General features: G+C 30.7%; 1 protein-coding gene across 1 annotated transcript in view; it reads right to left on the bottom strand.

Annotated features, from left to right (window-relative positions):
• The window catches only part of LOC143227417 (uncharacterized), a 108,645-nt gene extending 92,095 nt beyond the window's left edge, over positions 1-16,550 (bottom strand). Inside the window, exons 1-9 of the mRNA XM_076458870.1 lie at positions 16,487-16,550; positions 14,122-14,288; positions 12,688-12,771; positions 9,410-9,431; positions 8,155-8,203; positions 6,525-6,649; positions 4,732-4,872; positions 2,793-2,915; positions 1,923-2,084 (exon numbers count right to left, since the gene is read on the bottom strand). Of these exons, the coding sequence (XP_076314985.1) occupies positions 1,923-2,084; positions 2,793-2,915; positions 4,732-4,872; positions 6,525-6,649; positions 8,155-8,203; positions 9,410-9,431; positions 12,688-12,771; positions 14,122-14,288; positions 16,487-16,550 (937 nt within the window). The remainder of the gene's footprint in view (positions 1-1,922; positions 2,085-2,792; positions 2,916-4,731; positions 4,873-6,524; positions 6,650-8,154; positions 8,204-9,409; positions 9,432-12,687; positions 12,772-14,121; positions 14,289-16,486) is intronic.
• Between the last annotated feature and the right edge of the window lie 1,534 nt (positions 16,551-18,084).

Raw genomic sequence — 18,084 nt, 5'->3', positions numbered from 1 at the left:
CATTTATATGTTATACATATGTTAATTCTCGCGTCACAAATTCAAAATAATTAAGATTCTGATCTAATCCCTATATAAAGCTATGAATAATATTTTTTTGTTGTTAGCTCGTGTTTGTTTGCTTTTGAATTTTGCGCAGAGCCACACGTGAGCTGTCTATGCTAGTCGTCCCTAATTTAGCATTGTGGGACTAGAGGGTATGCAGCTAGTCTTAACCACTTACTGCCAACTGTTGGGCTACTCTTTTACCAACGAATAGTGGGATTAACCATCACATATAACGCCCCTACGGCTGAAAAGGCGAACATGTTTGGTGTGACGAGAATTCAAATCTGCATCACTCAGATTAAGACTCGAGTGCCTTGACCACCTGACCATGCCTGGCCAAATAAAGAAGTAAACTTGTTACATTTTAAACCCATATTCAGTGTTTTTTTTACATTATTCAGCAATATAATATAACAAGCAAACATTTTTATATGCTATTTTCTTCAAGTGTTTGCTTATGTAATGGGAGAGAAACCAATAGAAACTTTACTATATTGTACGAATAAATTATATTTTATAAATATGGAAAAAAGATCACAAATTAATATTTAAAGCCATTTTAAGTAAAAAATAAAGCATTAAACTTTTTGTCATTTTATTGCTCCTAAACTGTTTTTCTGCTGTATGATTTGTACTGATACGAATATATACTAGTTCCATGGGAAATATTCGTATAATATCAATGGAGAGTTAGAGAACATTTATAGATTCCTTTTTTCTATAACGTAGAAATTATTCAACACATAAAACACATGCACGCACGCAAAAATATATTTCATTAAAATATAACATCCATTTTGTTTATTGAAAAAGGGATTTTGTATGATTTCTTACAGTCTCATTAATCTCGTAGTTTCGAGAATTTAAAGTTTGTTTGTTTTTTTTGGAGAAAAGCTACAAATAATACTTAACTTTCATATTCTGGTTTTTATAACCAACAAATATAAGCAAAATTGCAATTTTTATTACTAACAGCAAACGCGTAGGAGAACTCCCGACACACCATTAGATTATTTAAATTATTTTTATATGGTTTGGAAGTTGGCTATGCTTTTTTACAAATTTAATAATAAAAAATCATAACTTTAATTACCAAAATTAATTACTTTACATACTTTAATAAAGAAGTATTCATAAGCGAAAGGGTAAACGTAATTATATACATGTATTGGTAGAGATATTATTACGAAAGGTTTGTTAAAATGATTTGTTTTTTGATATTTGAGGTATTTTGAGTTCCATTTTTAATTCACGATACAATAACCTACACTACTTTAGGTTCTCAATAATGTTATAACAGTGCTTCTAATTCATTATCCGATTTTATACAGCAGACCAAGTGTTAATGATTGTATATATATGTGTGTGTGCGAATTTATTTTCTTTTTCCCAAAGATAAAATTAAAGAGAATACGTATAATATTGAATAACTAAAAACTCGTAATGTTATAAGATTATTCACACACCTAATTTAATTCAAGTTACTATGTGGTGAATTAAAAAGAAAGTAAAACTCCCATAAATATCATATACACATCACCATTACATAAGGTTTAACTAATTATTTACTTTGCTCACCGAAGCTGTACTGTTGAGTCTTGTACAAAATGAAGCTGTAGTTTATAGCAGGCAGTACGGTCAATCGCAAAATGTATTAATCCTTTCCATGAAGGATTCTCTTTTCTATTTTACCTTTGGTAAAAACATGTGTATATTTTAATATTTGTATATATGTGTGTGTGTGTTCTGTTTTACTGCTTTAACTCTAACTTTTACTTCGGTCTATATGCTTAGACTGGTTGAAGAAAAATAGAAGTAAAGCTATATCATTCCTAAGTTTAATCAACGTTCTATTACATATATGTAGTGCTTACATCTGACAGGTGTTTCACTGGAGTCAATTATATGTACTAATTGGTTGACCTCGAGTTTGAAAGTTTCACCAGGCTCTACTTCCAATATCGGAATGTTTAAATGAAGGTGGGGTAAGAGAAGACTGGTGGTGCTAAGTTTCACAATGGTTCGAACTACTTGATCTGAAATAAAAACTAAAGGTATTGATTGTTGAAATGGAATATCTTACATACATAGATCACACGTAATTAATTAAAATGCATCAGTTACATAAATGTTTCTTATGTTCATTCATTTATAATTAAAATGTCATCCGTGTCTTGTGGTAGTCGTACAATATACAAAGGTTTCTTCTGCATAAATCTCCCAAAGGTAGTCGTTTATCTAGTCTGAAACCAAAACTTAATTGTTAAGAAACTCAAAGTAATGAATTTGTCAGAAAATATATTGGAAAGGTCAAGTTTATAAGTTATAACAGAAAATACGACACTTAAGAAACACTAATATTTTAAATGTAGTAAATAGGTAATTTAGTTATATTTCTTTTAATCATGAATGTATGTTTTTTTTTAATATTTCATTCACTTATATAAACATTTAATAATAAAGAGGTGTGCTCTCTGTCTACTCTAATAACAGTTAAGCAGCTTCATATATTTACATTGTTTCCCTTCAGATATCACACAATAATGATATTAAAAAAAAACTAGTTTAAGGGTGAAATTTATTTGAATAGACGACAAATGCCTGTTGTAGAAACATGAAGGTAGGGGACGACTTGTCAGAAGACAAAGGCAGAGGACTTTCGAAGTATCTTCCTCTAAGAATGTGTTTTTACAATAGGTACTTGGCGTGCAAATAATTTTGTCAAATATTTGCGTAACACTTACTTGAATCAAGTGCTAATATTCTTGATATCACAGGGACGTCTTCATGAGCAGTGAACCGAATGTAATCCATGACATTTACTCGGGCTCCAACAGTCAGATTTTTCCATTTAAAACTCTCTGATGCTGTTGAAATCATGGCAAAATTATCTGGTATTTCAATTAGCTTACAGAAAGTTGATACGACAAAATACGTATTATATCTAGCTCCGATACAGGTATGATCATAATTTGGTCGAATACTAAACTAACAGGTATTCTTGTAGAGACATCATTGGTAGCACCAACTTTAATTATAACAGTGTTGGAAAACGCAAGAAATGAAGACTAACACAACATTTTATCTTATAAGTGGGAAGATAGCTTATCCGTAAACATTTATTCTCCTATTGATCATTTGCTCACATGTAATTTGATATCCTTAATTATGAAATGTTACAAGGTTATTTCGAAACATATCAAAAGTAATTATAATACAACTAGAGACAAAAAAGTAATCCTATTCATAAACTGAGAAAATAAAGTTACAAACAAAAACTTTAAACAAATTATGTATTTACATAAATTCATTGCTAACAACAACGAATATATCAAAGTAAAAATTGTCATAAGCAAGAGCACAAGACGCTCGATTCGTAATCTGGGGGATCGCGGGTTCGAATCCCCATCACAACAAATATGCTTGCCTTTTGGCCATGGGCGCGTCATAATGTTATGGTCAGTACCACTATTCGTTGGTAAAAGAAGAGTACAAGAGTTGCTAGTAGGTAGTGATGACGAGCTGATTTCCCTTTGGTCTTACATTGCTAAATTAGAGACAGCTAGCGAAGATAGCCCTCGTGTAGCTTTGCGCGAAATTCAGAAAAAAGAAACAAACCTTCTACAAAAAGTAATGAATAATATGAATGAATTGTTTTATTGATGTGTTTATTGTTTTGCGTCTTCATAAGCTTGAGCTTTTATCTGTGCTGTGGAAAGATGGTGATTCCAATCCCACACGCCTTGAACCAAAACATGTGACACTAAATGTTTATTTATTGTTTGTTGCATCAATAATATTTTTTATGTATACAAGTTATTATGTCAAATGTTGTTACTATTAATTTATTTCAGGCTTGTATTTATCACACTTTCATTATGAAGACTGATTTTCATTATTAGTTTAGAAATGGTAGTTAGAATTAAATTAAACTGGTCGAGCTTAGTGACATATTATTGGGTTTAAGTTCGGAAATATTGTTATCAGGATAGGTACCCCAATAATAAAAACAATAAATCCTACTCTTTGCTGTACCTACGTAAGAAACTTTGTTTTGTTTTTTTGTAATTTTGTCCAAAAGTGCTTAGGGCTATCTGCGTCACAGGTCCTTAATTTAATAATGTAAGACTCGAGGGAAGGCAACTAGTCATCACCACCCACCGCCAACTGTTTGACTAACGAATAGTGGGAGTGACTGTCACTTTATAACGCCCCCATGGCTAAAAAGGCAAGCATGTTTGATGTGACGGAGATTTTTCAGATTACGAGTCAAGCGCTTTAACCATCTCGTCATTCCAAGCCTTCTACCTAAGAAAAGCATATTCAACAAGTTATATCTGTGGTCAAGTTGATGTTTATTTTCGTTTTTAATACGGAGATTGTTCTGATCAGAAAATATTTTTATTCTGGAAACAAACTTATGATTATAGATCACTTGAAGTACTGTAATTCAGATACCGACCATATCAAAAGTATAACTATTTATTATTAGCTAGTACTCTAATTTTATAAATCAAACAATTACTACACTAAATAACACTTTTCAAAACCGTAGCAAAAAAATAAACATTTGCTGGAAAAAAAGCTTATATTGTGTGTTTATTTATTTTTACATTTTATAAACATAATTTATTTTCGTTAATTAACAGTTCTAAATATTTTTCTAGAATATTTTATACTTACGTTGATATTCCCATTGACCTTGTCTGTAATCAATACCTAAAATGGTGATGTGTTTTACATCTTTTTCTGACCAAAACTGGTTCAGTTGAAATTCTTCATTTCCTGACGTAGGAATCACCCAGTAACGATCTTTAACACTATCTAAAGAATAACATCCTTAATCTTATTACGATCTTTTAATTCTTTTTTTTTTCAAACTTAGTAAAAAATATATTCATTATACAATAAAATAAAATCTGTAAATATTTAATTCTGGACAAGTCTAAAATAAACAGTCGCTTAACGATTCTAAGCTTAAATAATGCTTGAAATGTACTCAGTTTTTCATGATGATTAATGCAAACTTTGTTATGATTTACATTAAGTTTAATATACGAAATAAGAAACTTACTAGAGTGTTAGGAAGAACACAGCTGTATTTTTATATTTTACGTTAGCATAGCTGACAACCTATACAAAGTTATCATTATGTTTCATTAATAAAGGCCATATAATGGTAAAATATTTAAAAACTAAAGAAACATTGGTTTGTTGACATTAACGTTTTTGTTGTTGTTGTTGTTTTTTACAAGTTATCATTATTTTTTTAAAACGATTGCGTATCAAAGGGAAAAAATTAAATTACTAAAATTAATTTTGTTTCTCTCACTCTAAACATCTTCTTACAGGTTTCTAACACATCGTATAGTATGTATATGTACATGCGTATTTTGTATAATTTTGATGATCTTCTATAAATTTATAGAAAGTAAAACCACAGTACCTATTATATAACTATTTACTTTTACATTCTGAAGTAAGCAGCTAGTTTAACTTCAGCTTTAATAAACTATGATAAACGCATTAATGCAACGCCATTTTCTAGTTTTTTTTCTAGTCGCTAACTGTATTTAATCATTACATTGGCATCATTATCTTTCGTTTTTAGTATATTGAAGATAATTCTCTAAGTACATAAGACTCAGAGAAAAAATAAAATTTCTGTTTGTTGGCCTCGACATCAAACTTCTCTAAACTGTTGATTACAAACTGTTTTTATATCTTCAGAAATAAACATAAATAAATTAAATACTGTCAAGTCAATTATGTTTAGCATCATTCTGTTTTAACTTTCGGGTAATTTAATCGACTAATTGTATGTAACATATTTATGTAACGCCACAAGGATCCCATTATTTGAGAAATAATCTTTATATTCACCATCTTAAAAACTTTTGAAATTAGTTTTGTTGTTAATGTTTCTTATAATATCTTATATAGGCATATTTTGCAAAACATTCGCATTAATGTTAGCAAATTAATATTTAAAAATACATCAAATACGTACACCACAATAGCGTAAGTAAATCAAACAAGTTTCGGAACAACTTCGTTGCAATTATTTGTAGTTACTTATGTTTAACCTCTGTGTTGTTAACATTACGACTTGTAAATTAAAATTTTACTAGCAGTTTGGAGAATTTTTTTCATTTCACAGTACATTTCTATGATATTTCACATACTGTGTAAATAATGTTTGCTGCAAAATTAAAATATATATAGTTGTATTCAAAGGAAATTATTTCTCGGTATATCTATTATTAATTTTTTCCATATATATAAAGATTTTTTATTCAAGAGCATTTGCAAATTTCAAAAGTAATTTTTAGTTTCACATTTCCAGTTAGTGCGATGCCTTTTTTCTACTCTGTTAATACTTCAACTAAAGTTTTATTTTAGATTCATTATTTCACAATACCACTGATCTGTGAAAATTAACATAGTTTTTAAATATTTTTATAGTTATTACAAACCTGGGCATAGTGTTATGAAATCAGGAGTTTCTTCCACGCAATATTCAATTTCTGGACAATATACAAAACCGGCTGGACAGAGTGAATTATATGACCTTTCATTGACTGATGATGATGGACAGATCCTGCTTGTAAAAACGGCGAAATTTCCGTAATGTGAATTTTTAACCAGATGCAGATATGTCTATAAATCTGAATTAACATCCTACATGTTAGACTACTGTATTTACGTCACAAGTTGTTGTTAGGGGCTGGCTAAACTTAGTTCGAAATAGTTGGTAGAGAAAGTGAAATGTATCTTTCCCCCACCCTTATGAATAATCGAGTTTAAATGGATTAGTAATAGAAATAATGCTTGTCTTAGCATAAGCTGAAATATACCTAACGACTACGTGCAAAAAGTCTACCACGATTATTGAACCCGGAGTATAAGCGTTCAAGCTATTTAGTATGAATAAATATCTTATTAAATTGAACACTTATGTCGTATTTTCTTTTGATGTTGAAGTTCACGTTAACTCTCTACACACTGTTCAGAAAAGGTTGATTTCATATACTTGTTACGCTTCTAACTATCACACAAGGTAAAATATTATCGCCCAGAAAGGAGGGAAGAATGATTTAATAATCTATCTAAACAGGCTATAGAGAAAAGTAAGCCTGATTAACGGAATGACATAAATAATGATGAAACGAAACGAACGTATTAGATTAAATGTAAAAAAAAAAACAACGTTGTTAATAAAAGGAAAAGGAAATAAGCATTGGTTCACATATTAAGTAAAATGGATGAAGCTCTTAATCCCAGAACTTTATACAGGTTTGAAAGTGCTAATAATATGATAACAAGGAACACTAATAATAATTTAAAATGTACCAAAACAATCGAAAATGATATCATGGTCATATAGAAAAAGTAGTTTGAGTTAATAGACCAAAACAACTAAATACACATTATTTTTTCTGCGAACTAGAAAAGAAATCAAGAGAGAAACGAAAATAAACTCATCTCAACTGAATCGAAAGGGAGTAAGTATAAGGTTATTAAATACTAGTAAAGATTTAAGGATAAATAATATATCATCTGAACCAATTAAGATATTCTGTATTATCACCAGTTACCATCGAAGTCATTTTCTTGAACAAACAATTTAACTGATTTGATTCTTTGTTTGTTTATTTAGAATTGAGTGCAAAGCTATACAATGATCTATCTGTGTGCTGCCCACTGCTGGTATCGAAACCAGGTTTAACGCAGTTTGAGCCAGCAGACATACCCTGTGCCTTTGGGTGCTAACTGATTTGATGGCCCGGCGTGATCAGATTGTTAGCACGCTTGACCCGTAACATACCCGTCATGGTACAAAACTTGGACCGAATTCCATGAAGATGAAGAGATATTTAAAGTTGCTAAAAGGTAAACTTCGTCACAACATACGTTTTTACACAGCATCATATTGTTCAACAGAAATTGGGAATTGGTAGTTGATTAATTTTCTGGTACAAGAAATTGTGGACACAAAACTTCAATATATAAATATAAGCAATATGAATGATCTGTCTGAATATGAAGAAATGTAATTTACAGCGATGAATTTACATGTTGCATTGAAAACACTAGTTTTTATACCTTCCGTACTCTTCTTCATGAAGATATTTTCCAGTGGATGTTGAGTTTCCTAAATAAGATAAATAACAGATATAAAAATATATACTATAAAATAACTGTATCTGTTATATCTATAGTTTAACTTACATCAACGTACCTTTTGCCACACAGATGTATTTGTTTCAATAAAAAAATAAATAAATGAGCAGAAACGAAATATTTTCCATATCCAAAATAAGTAAATGTGGAAACTCAACTAGAACAGCAACATACCTCTGAGCCGAATAAACATCTTTACTTTAAGGTAAATTAATATATTCGTATGGCATACCTTTACCTAAATGAGTTTCATAACTTATCATATAATACATGTTAACCCTTACATGTTGCCATACTTTAATGAGTTAAAACTTTGTAGAAACTGTTTCAAATAAATAGGATTCAATACGAACAACGGGTTACAGCGCAAAACAGAAATCTGCCTTATAAACCTAAATAATTGTTATATTACAAAAGTAATATATAACTTGCTTACACTTTACTGTCTCTTATTTGCGTTATCATCGTAGGATTTCCGTATAAAATTTTATAAATGTCTCACAACTAAATTACTTAGACTAATTAGTGTTAAAATGACTTGACTTGTTTCTTCGTACAGTGACCTGATTTCCAAAATACAATGATAATAAATAATTATGCGCCAATTGGCTACAAAATAAAGTATTTGATTTCTCAACTGGTATGTAGCATGAGATAAAGTTAATTGTGGTTAAAAATTAAATTATACAAAAGGTTATATATTTACCTGTAGTTTACCTAATTAGTAGCGTAACTAGTATTGTGAAACATTTCATCATTAAGTGAAAAACTAATTAAGTTACTTAAGTAACTATTATTGCTGTCAACTTTACTGTCTAGTGTTTTTATCATTCTGCAAATTCATAATTTGACGTCAACAGTTATTTGTTAACCCAGACAGTGCAAGAACATGGCCTTAATCTGACAAGTCTCTATGTCAAATGAGATATATTTATTTGCAAAATAAATTAATCTCGAACACATCACAAACAATTATAATCATAGCACACACAAATATCTACAAAATGACAACAGGAAAGTGCCAATCATAGACGATACTAAAAATAAAATATTATAGTGGCCACCAACAACTACAGTAGAACTGATTAAAGAAATAACTGAGTTAACAAGCTTATGAAAACAGGTCAATATTTTACAAACACATACATTGATTAACATGAGAAAAAAATTCTCTCACCTGTGTTATCGTTCCTGTCATTCTGAAATAATATAGTCAGAACTCATTAACATTGACATGAATGAAATGCATTTAAAATATATCATAAGAGCAAAACACTGGTGTTCTGGAGGACCAAAAAAGAAGAAGAAAACAACCAGATAGTAATCATAGCATATTATAAACAATTTTATTACGAAGATTACAGATCACACTGTGATGTAACACAATGGATACTTTATTAGTCATTTAGATTATATAACAGTTATGAAAAGTAAAATACGCTGAGCAAAAAATTGTAAAGTAATACCTAAAGAGAGCCTCTCAACAAAAGACATAATGCTAATAATGTCAAGAAAAATCAAGAAAAGGAAAATAGAAAGATAAAAAACACTTCCAAAATCACGGTGTGGAAGTAGAAAGACTAAAACAAGAAAGATGGAAGATGTTGCCGTATTTTAATGAGATCGTAGTATGCCTACAAGGTACAGAAGTAACGGGGTATAGAGTCAAATAATTAATATTCATAGTGCAATTGAAATAATAAAAGAGGTGAAAGGAGTAATGCGGGTGGATGTAAAAACATTGTTGAAAATGTCATTAAGGAAGGTAAAACTTATGCACAAAAGTAGGAAAAATCGAAAAGTGCCTAACACATACCTGTTGACATATAGAAAAACAAAGAAGATAAAACGGCCTGTGTACAGAGCAAATGTTAAAAAGACAAATACTTGATTTTGTGGTAACCAGAAAATGGGAGCAGATGATTTACAAGCTAACAAAAACTTCAGATTTGGCAATAAATTACATTTCTAAACTGAAAATCATCATCAAGAGCATAAACGAACAACACATGTATGATGAAGAGCAGATAAAAAAAGAGATGATACATACAGTTCATGCAATTACACAATGAAAAATATCAGGCGAGAAAGAATATAAAATCTGGGGATTGATACCGCAAATCTCTGAAAGGAAAGGAAAATTGTTTGCGTGTTTATAATTTAAGCACCAAGCAACAGAATGAGCTATTTGTACTGAACCCATCAAGAATTACAAAACCCGTTTTCTAATGTTACAAGTTCGAAGACATCCGCTGTACCACTCTGTGGGTGGGGGTCATGAAAATGAAAGAAATTCAATGGAAAATAACATCAAGAGAAGCAGCTGTCACAGACAAACAACAAAATGAGACATGAAAGGCCATGGACGGGTTATATGGCTGACATGTTTATTTAACCTCATAATGGTAACTGAAAGAAAGGCTTGCACATGTGAAAAAAGTACAACTGAACATACATACAGAGAATGAATGAACTCGAAACATATGAGAACTTCCGAAGTATAAGTTACAAGATGAAAATTAGGGGGAAAGGGTAATAAATAGAATAATTTGACTTGGAAATCCTTTGCGCTATCAAAAATATTCGATATTCTAGATCGACAGTTTATACTGATGAAAAAAAAAAAGAGAAATACATGAAATTAAGTATAGCAAAAGAATAGATGTAGCTAGTGTCCTATACGATAGAAAGATGTCTGTGAAATGAAAAGGAATTTTGTACGAAACAACGGTCAGATCAGTCAAAATGTATGGCAGTAACTAGGCATACAACAGAGATGAAAATATTGCAGTAGATGTTTGAGAAGTTAGCAAAAAAAAGTTACCAAATCCTCAAAACCTACATCAAGAAAAGCGTAGATATGCAAGCCAAAGCGGAATAATACAAAGAAACTGCCGAAAACAGTTGGTCTTATCGTTAAATACCGCCTCCCGTTGGTACAGCAATATGTCTCCAGATTTACAACATTAAAATCAGGCGTTCGATTCCTCTCCGTGGGCTCAGCAGATAGCCCGATTTTGCTTTGATATTAGAAAACACAAGCGTTAAAGACCAAAGTTTTACGTTGGTAGCACAGTCACATCGATGAAAATCGAAGGTAAACGACCAAACGAACAATTAGAAGACGAGATTGTTTGATATCGCTAGAGAGAACAAGGAAATATGCAATGTTGAAGAGGAAGATTCAACTTATCTCACTATTCGTTTGTAAAAGAGCAGCCCAAGAGTAGGCGGTTGGTGGTGATGACTAGCTGCCTTCCCTCTTGTCTTACACTGTTAAATTATAGATGGCTAGCGCAGTAAAACGTTGTGATGTTTTGCGCAAAATTCAAAACAAACAAATAAACCTTATAAAAGACAAAAGAGGACCGACATGGTCAGGTGGGTAGGGCAGTCGAGTCGCAATCTGAGGTCCGAGGGTTCAAATCTCTTTCACAACAAACATGTTCGCCCTTTCAGCTTTGGGGGGGGGCGTTTTAAAATGACTATTTGTTGATAAAAAGTAGCACAAGAGTTGGCGATGGGTAGTGATCACCAGCTACCTTCCCTCTGGTATCACATTGTTAAATTAGGGACGACTAGCGCACATATCCCTCGTGCAGCTTTGCACAAAATCCAAAATCAAGCAAATAAACGAAAGACAACAGCTTTATTGATAACATTTGTTGAGACGCTGTAAATTTTTCTTACAATTTTTGCAACTGATGTTTTTCATTATAATTTTAAAAATGAGAGCACTATTGTAGGTAATAACTGTTGCTTACATGGCAAACCAAGCAACTAATGAATATCACTAGTATGTTTTCACTGACATTATTTTTCAACAAACTAGCTAAATTTAGAAAACTGATCACTGATATACCTTGTTAAAAGCACGAGAAACAATAACGGGTCAAATAACTGGTATTTACCTCAAGCTATTGGCTTTATTTATGTTGACTGAAATCTTTGTTTCCCTTCAGTGACACAGAGATACGTCTGCGGACTTACAAAGCTAGAAAGTGGATTTCTATACCTTTGGTGGGCAAAACACAGAGAGCCCATTGTGTAATTTTGTGTTTAGTTACAAATAAACTGAAAACGTCAAACTCTTAAGGTACGAGTAAATTCGTGTTATGTTGCAGAAATTATATTTCCTATTTAAAAAATAAAATAAAATTTGCTAAAATCAAGACTCAAAACGTCTCTGTTATGGGAAGCATGAGTTAACAAATAAAAAAACTTACACTAGTAAGTAGTGTATTGTGTTTCAAAATTCAAGTAAACGTCATCTACTTTATTTTACTATAACAAATCTAAACTTTACCATTAATATTTCTGTAAGATAATGAAATTATCTTACTTAATAATGGAGTGTTATACTTTTCTTTTTTGTTTTGAATAAATCCAACAATATATATATTTCTACATACACACATATGTGTCTTTAAAATGGGCTGCTTTTGAAATACTTACTTGATTCCGGACAAATTTTGAAAGTTTAACAAAAAGAAAGCCCGTATCACAATCACAAGTAGGTCTTGTCTTTTCTTCTATTTCCTACATAAATCACAGATTCACATGTATGTATATTTAGGTAAAACCAAAACATCAGTGACATTCTCCTGTGAATGCAAACACAAAAATACTGGAACATAATAATTTTTTCTTATTTTATGACATTTTAAATGTTAAAGTTTGGAAATGGTTTCATTGATAACCTATAATAAAAACATGCAAAAACCTGTTTTTAACTAAACATGCATGATCTAAATTAAATACAAATATTCTCCAAATGTACAAAAATATAATACAGTTCACGTGTAAATAAAGTACAGTACAAATGTTAAAAAATAAATAAAATTGGCCAATATACATTTCTTTTTAAATTCAGATGTTGATCTAATTATACTTTTTCATTATTATAATAGAAAGCAATTTATTTTCCTATATATTCGTACTCTTTATTTCTGTTTTTTTTTTTATAAGACTTAGCATCTGTTTTCATGGTTTCGTAATTCCGACTGACAACACAGTCAATTACTTTTGTCCCCTTATTAGTATCTATTTAGAGTAGCACCATATTTTTAAACATGTTTCGAAAAATAACCTGCGTGTAAAAGAGAGAGAGGCGAGTTTCTTTAAAGTTAAGTTCAAAGCTACAAAATAAGCTATCTGTGCTCTCCTTACCACAAGTATCGAAACTCGAGCTGTATCGTTTATTAATACACCAAAATTCTCCAAAACAGTCAATACTATGTTAAAGACGTTAAAAATGTAATGTATAGAATATTTTAACTTGATATAAATAAAGAGTTTTTTTTCCGTTACGGTATTTTCAAGGCTAGAATAAAACTCTTATGGAAATGCATATAGAAATAGCATACTGAGTTCCCGAAAGGAACTGTATAAAGCAAACTTACAAACATGTAATGGTAGGTACTAAGTGTTCATAAGATACTTATCCTATATTGACATAAATGCAAAATAAAACATTGTATTATTATGACTTTTGAATAGGTTTTAAAGACTAGCGCTTATATTTCATATTACAAATATTTTAACGATTTACTAGCATTATGCAATAGCACCTGACAGGGGCTGTGGTGATTTTGATATTTGACTTTCAATCTACAAATCGCGAGATCGAAAAGCAGCGCCGAAAAGGTTCATGGTTTCAACAATAAGGGCATTATAGTGTGACAGTTATTCTATTATTAATTGGTAAAAAGATAATCAAGGGTTTACGGTAGATACTTCCAACCGCTTGTTTTCTCTATGGTCAGCGGCTCAAACTAAGAGACAATAGCTTTGTCGTAAACATACAATAAAACCATTATCATATCAGTATATAATTTAGTGCAATCTAGAGATCGTTTAAAGTGAATCCATTATTTGAAAATATCTCACCTTTTGCAGTAAACACGTCTTCCAGGCATCCAGTAATTTGTAATGTTGATATTGAAAATTAGAAACCTGATTCTCACCCACGATGCACACGGTGTCACAAGAGGGGCTTAATTGGAGATTTTCTTTTAGTGAAATGTAGGATTGGAAAATTGTAAAAGCCACTGGTACTATTACAAAATAAAAATGATATATAACTAGTTGGAGAATATATTGTTATTTTACTTTATAACAAGCATTACTAAATTATAAGTATATTATAAAATTTGCTAGAAAAAAATATAAACAGGTGAGTGACATATTTCTATAAGCATGAACAAGCTCGAAATAAATGAAATAAAAACAAAGAACAATATCTTCAAGTAAATCGGTGATCCTGTTATTAGTCAAAGTTTTGAAATGTGTAATAACTTTCGTATATTTGTGTATGGTATTTTTAAATAAACTTAAACAACAATTTGTCAAAAGTATTACCAGTAGGATCGCTTCTCAACAAAAATATAAAATATCTCAAATATGCCCGAAAGATTCTATGGTTCAGCGTTCTCGCCGTTATTATCCTGTGTTCAGTGTTAGTTACCTATAAAAATAATTGATATGATTTTTCTATAGATTTTTATGATGACATTCAATTTGACATTTCTGTTTCTAACCTACTCAATATTGAAAGCACAGAGTGACCTTTACCACACAACTACTTTGAATACCAATTTAGTTATCAGACAGACAGACACATCAGCACATACCACATGTTTTTTTAAAAATAAAATTTAGTTTAATTTTGACTACAGAATAGACTAATTATATCACGTATCATTCGATTCAATAAGCCCTTGAGCGGCAGGTATACCTTCACATCATGGTCAATATGTAAGAATGATTAAGAGCCTGAAATGTTTTACTTTTAAAATGGCATATTAACAGGTTTCTATGAAATGTGACAGCTTTATCAAAATAAGCTAACATGAATATCTGCTAAAGAGTTTGTACACGTAGTGTAAACGGAAAGAGGATATGTCTCTCATTTATGGAAACGGCGAACCTTTGCAACCAGGAATTAAACAAGAGATATAGCAATTGAACAGTAATGTAGAATTTAAAGTATATTGGACTTGACCGACTGATTCAGCTGTGGTCACAATTCGTTTGACTTTGACAACCATTTTGAAAGCTCATTCAGTTCTAAACATAAAAATCACAAATTCTGCTTGTTATTATAATAGAAATATTGAATAATGAAAGACTGGAAATTGTTGACGTCTTAATAGTTGCATTTTACCTTTGTTACGTATTACAGCTTATCTCTGACGAGTCTCCAGTTTATAATGAAACTGAGTTTAATTATAATTTTGATTTTAAAGATAATTAAATGATGATATGTATCAAATTTATTATATTTCTAAACAAGATTGATACACGTAGTTTTCCTTCTTCACACAAATATATGTTTTAACGTACAAGCAATAATACAATTTATAATAAAGGTTATTACAAATAAATACAATTTATAATAAAGGTTATTACAAATAATGATTTATATATAAAAGTTTTACAAATTAAAAAGATATTGAAATTTCCATCCAATTCCGAACTTCCTTCATATCTTATCGACGGTTTGCGATGACCGATTAAATCTTGAGTTGATATAGATACAATTAATAACTGGGAAACTAGCAAACTCTACGTTCTTTGCTTTTCGCTTGTCATACGTCGAAATTTTCGACACTGAAGTTGTATAATGTTTTCGTAAAAATACTAATGTCCGATATAAAACCAGTGAAGATAAATAATTAGTAATGTTCGAACATTATAAAAGTTTCTGGTCAAATAAGTTCCTTATTAACAAGCGTTAATCAAAGTTATAGATTCCAAGATATATGATATACCAACTGCAGCAAATCAACAGTATAAAATGGCTCTTGTAGGATTGGTTTATAAATATAGGGCGAAGTTTTCAAAATTTCAGTTGGTAACAATACTGGCAACCTCTGGTATTTATATACACTACAGTGCATTGTTGATTCTTACACTTGAGAATTTTCTACAGCATTTGTTAATAGGTGGGAATATTACAATGACTATATTACAGTATAAGTTACGTGCATTTATCAGTATATATATGTATATATTAAATTGACACAAACATCGATATTAAAATAAATATGTAATAGTAAAACCATTAATCCTTATTCTGTTACGATGTTCAAATAGAAAGATAAAGAAAGAACTCAAAGATGGGATTCTGACTGTGATAAGCAGACTTGTGTCGATTTCTTTGTAAAGTTTTTAACGTGTACTATGCAAAGACAGCTTGTGTTGTTGTTTTCGAAAGTTGAATAACCTATAAAATGTACTCGTAGTTTTTTACCAACATGAACTCCCCATAATGATGCTGCTTTCAAGAAGATGATAACACAGAGAGCTACGATCATGTTGTTTGAAATTAGTTGGTAAAGTGTAACAATGACTTCAGTCATTTTATGTTAATCATAAGCATTAAACCTAAAACTGACAGTGGGTGTCATCCAAATAAGCATAAACGTCCCACGTGTCACCTTAATCCTCTGCTTACATATATGAACTAAATATGAATCATATTATTTTATGAAAACTTTCCAGTTTGTTATATTTTTATGTGAAGTTTAGCACATTTTATAACAATATTTTATATACACTGGTGACTCCAGATGAGAGCCTCAGTGCAAATTTAGCAATGCAGTGCAACTGTAACCAATTTTAACTGGAGAGAGACATGTAGGAGTACTGACTAGGAGATAGAACTTTTAAATCGAGGTATATCAAAAAACAAGTCCCTCTTAGCAACAGAAATTCTGACATTACTCTATGTTAAGTTACCAAAGTGAAGTATTTATTCTAGTAAAGTAGTTTAAATTCACATCTCATATATATCTAGAGCAAGTTCTTCATTTGCAAATAATTTTTTTCTTACATAAGAGAATTCTACGATCCAACACAGCCAGTGAAATAAAGAAGGTAGCTCTGACACCATTAACCCGATTTCAAAAGACAAACTAAGTAACATAAACGAAATTTTACATTTGAAAACCAACGACATAGATACAAAGTTGTGAAAGCTATGTCAAGATAACCTTTGTGAAATTGACTTCACTATCCTCCATATTACATAGAAATGGTAGTGCCTGTTATTATGTGAAACTAGTTCAAACAAACAGAGGACAAACAAAAGCAGAACAAGTAATTCTAAAGACAACACGGAATCTAGAACACAGAGTTTTAACAACAACATGTTGAGTTTCTACTAACTTAAATTTTAAAGTAGCAAAAGTATGTTACTTATATATCCTTTCACAAAGTAATTTTCTTTTTACCTTTGACAAAATACACAGCATATATTGCAATGTAAAACGTTTATCAGCTCAACTGAAATATATGATAAAACTAGTTTGTTATATTTGAAATAGAACATTTTGTTAATCATTTACACTACATTATTGTAATTATTCTTATTACACCTATAGGTGAACGACTTACTTAATTAAAAACATATTTATTTAGAATAAACTGTTTAAATATTAATTTATAGATCTTTATTTTGTGTTATATAATAATGGATTTCTCATCCGGTAATAAAGTAAAAATTATGCTTATAAATTTAGAAATCACCAAATTATGTAATGGAAAATACTACTAATTTTAACATTAATTAGTTCGTTTTGAATCTTTTTATGAAACAAGTATCAACATTCTCAATTTTTGTTATAGATATTCTATAAAGTTTCACATCAGATTGGGCCCGCCATAGCCAAGCGCGTTAAGGCGTGCGATTCGTAATCCGAGGGTCGCGGGTTCGAATCCTGGTCGCATCAAACATGCTCGCCCTTTCAGCCGTAGGGGCGTTATAATGTGACGGCCAATCCTACTATTCGTTGGTAAAAGAGTATCACAAGAGTTGGGGGTGGGTGGTGATGACTAGCTGCCTTCCCT

Source organism: Tachypleus tridentatus, chromosome 9 (genome assembly GCF_004210375.1).
Source record: "Tachypleus tridentatus isolate NWPU-2018 chromosome 9, ASM421037v1, whole genome shotgun sequence".
NCBI lineage: Eukaryota > Metazoa > Arthropoda > Merostomata > Xiphosura > Limulidae > Tachypleus > Tachypleus tridentatus.
This window is presented reverse-complemented; position numbering and strand designations above follow the sequence as displayed.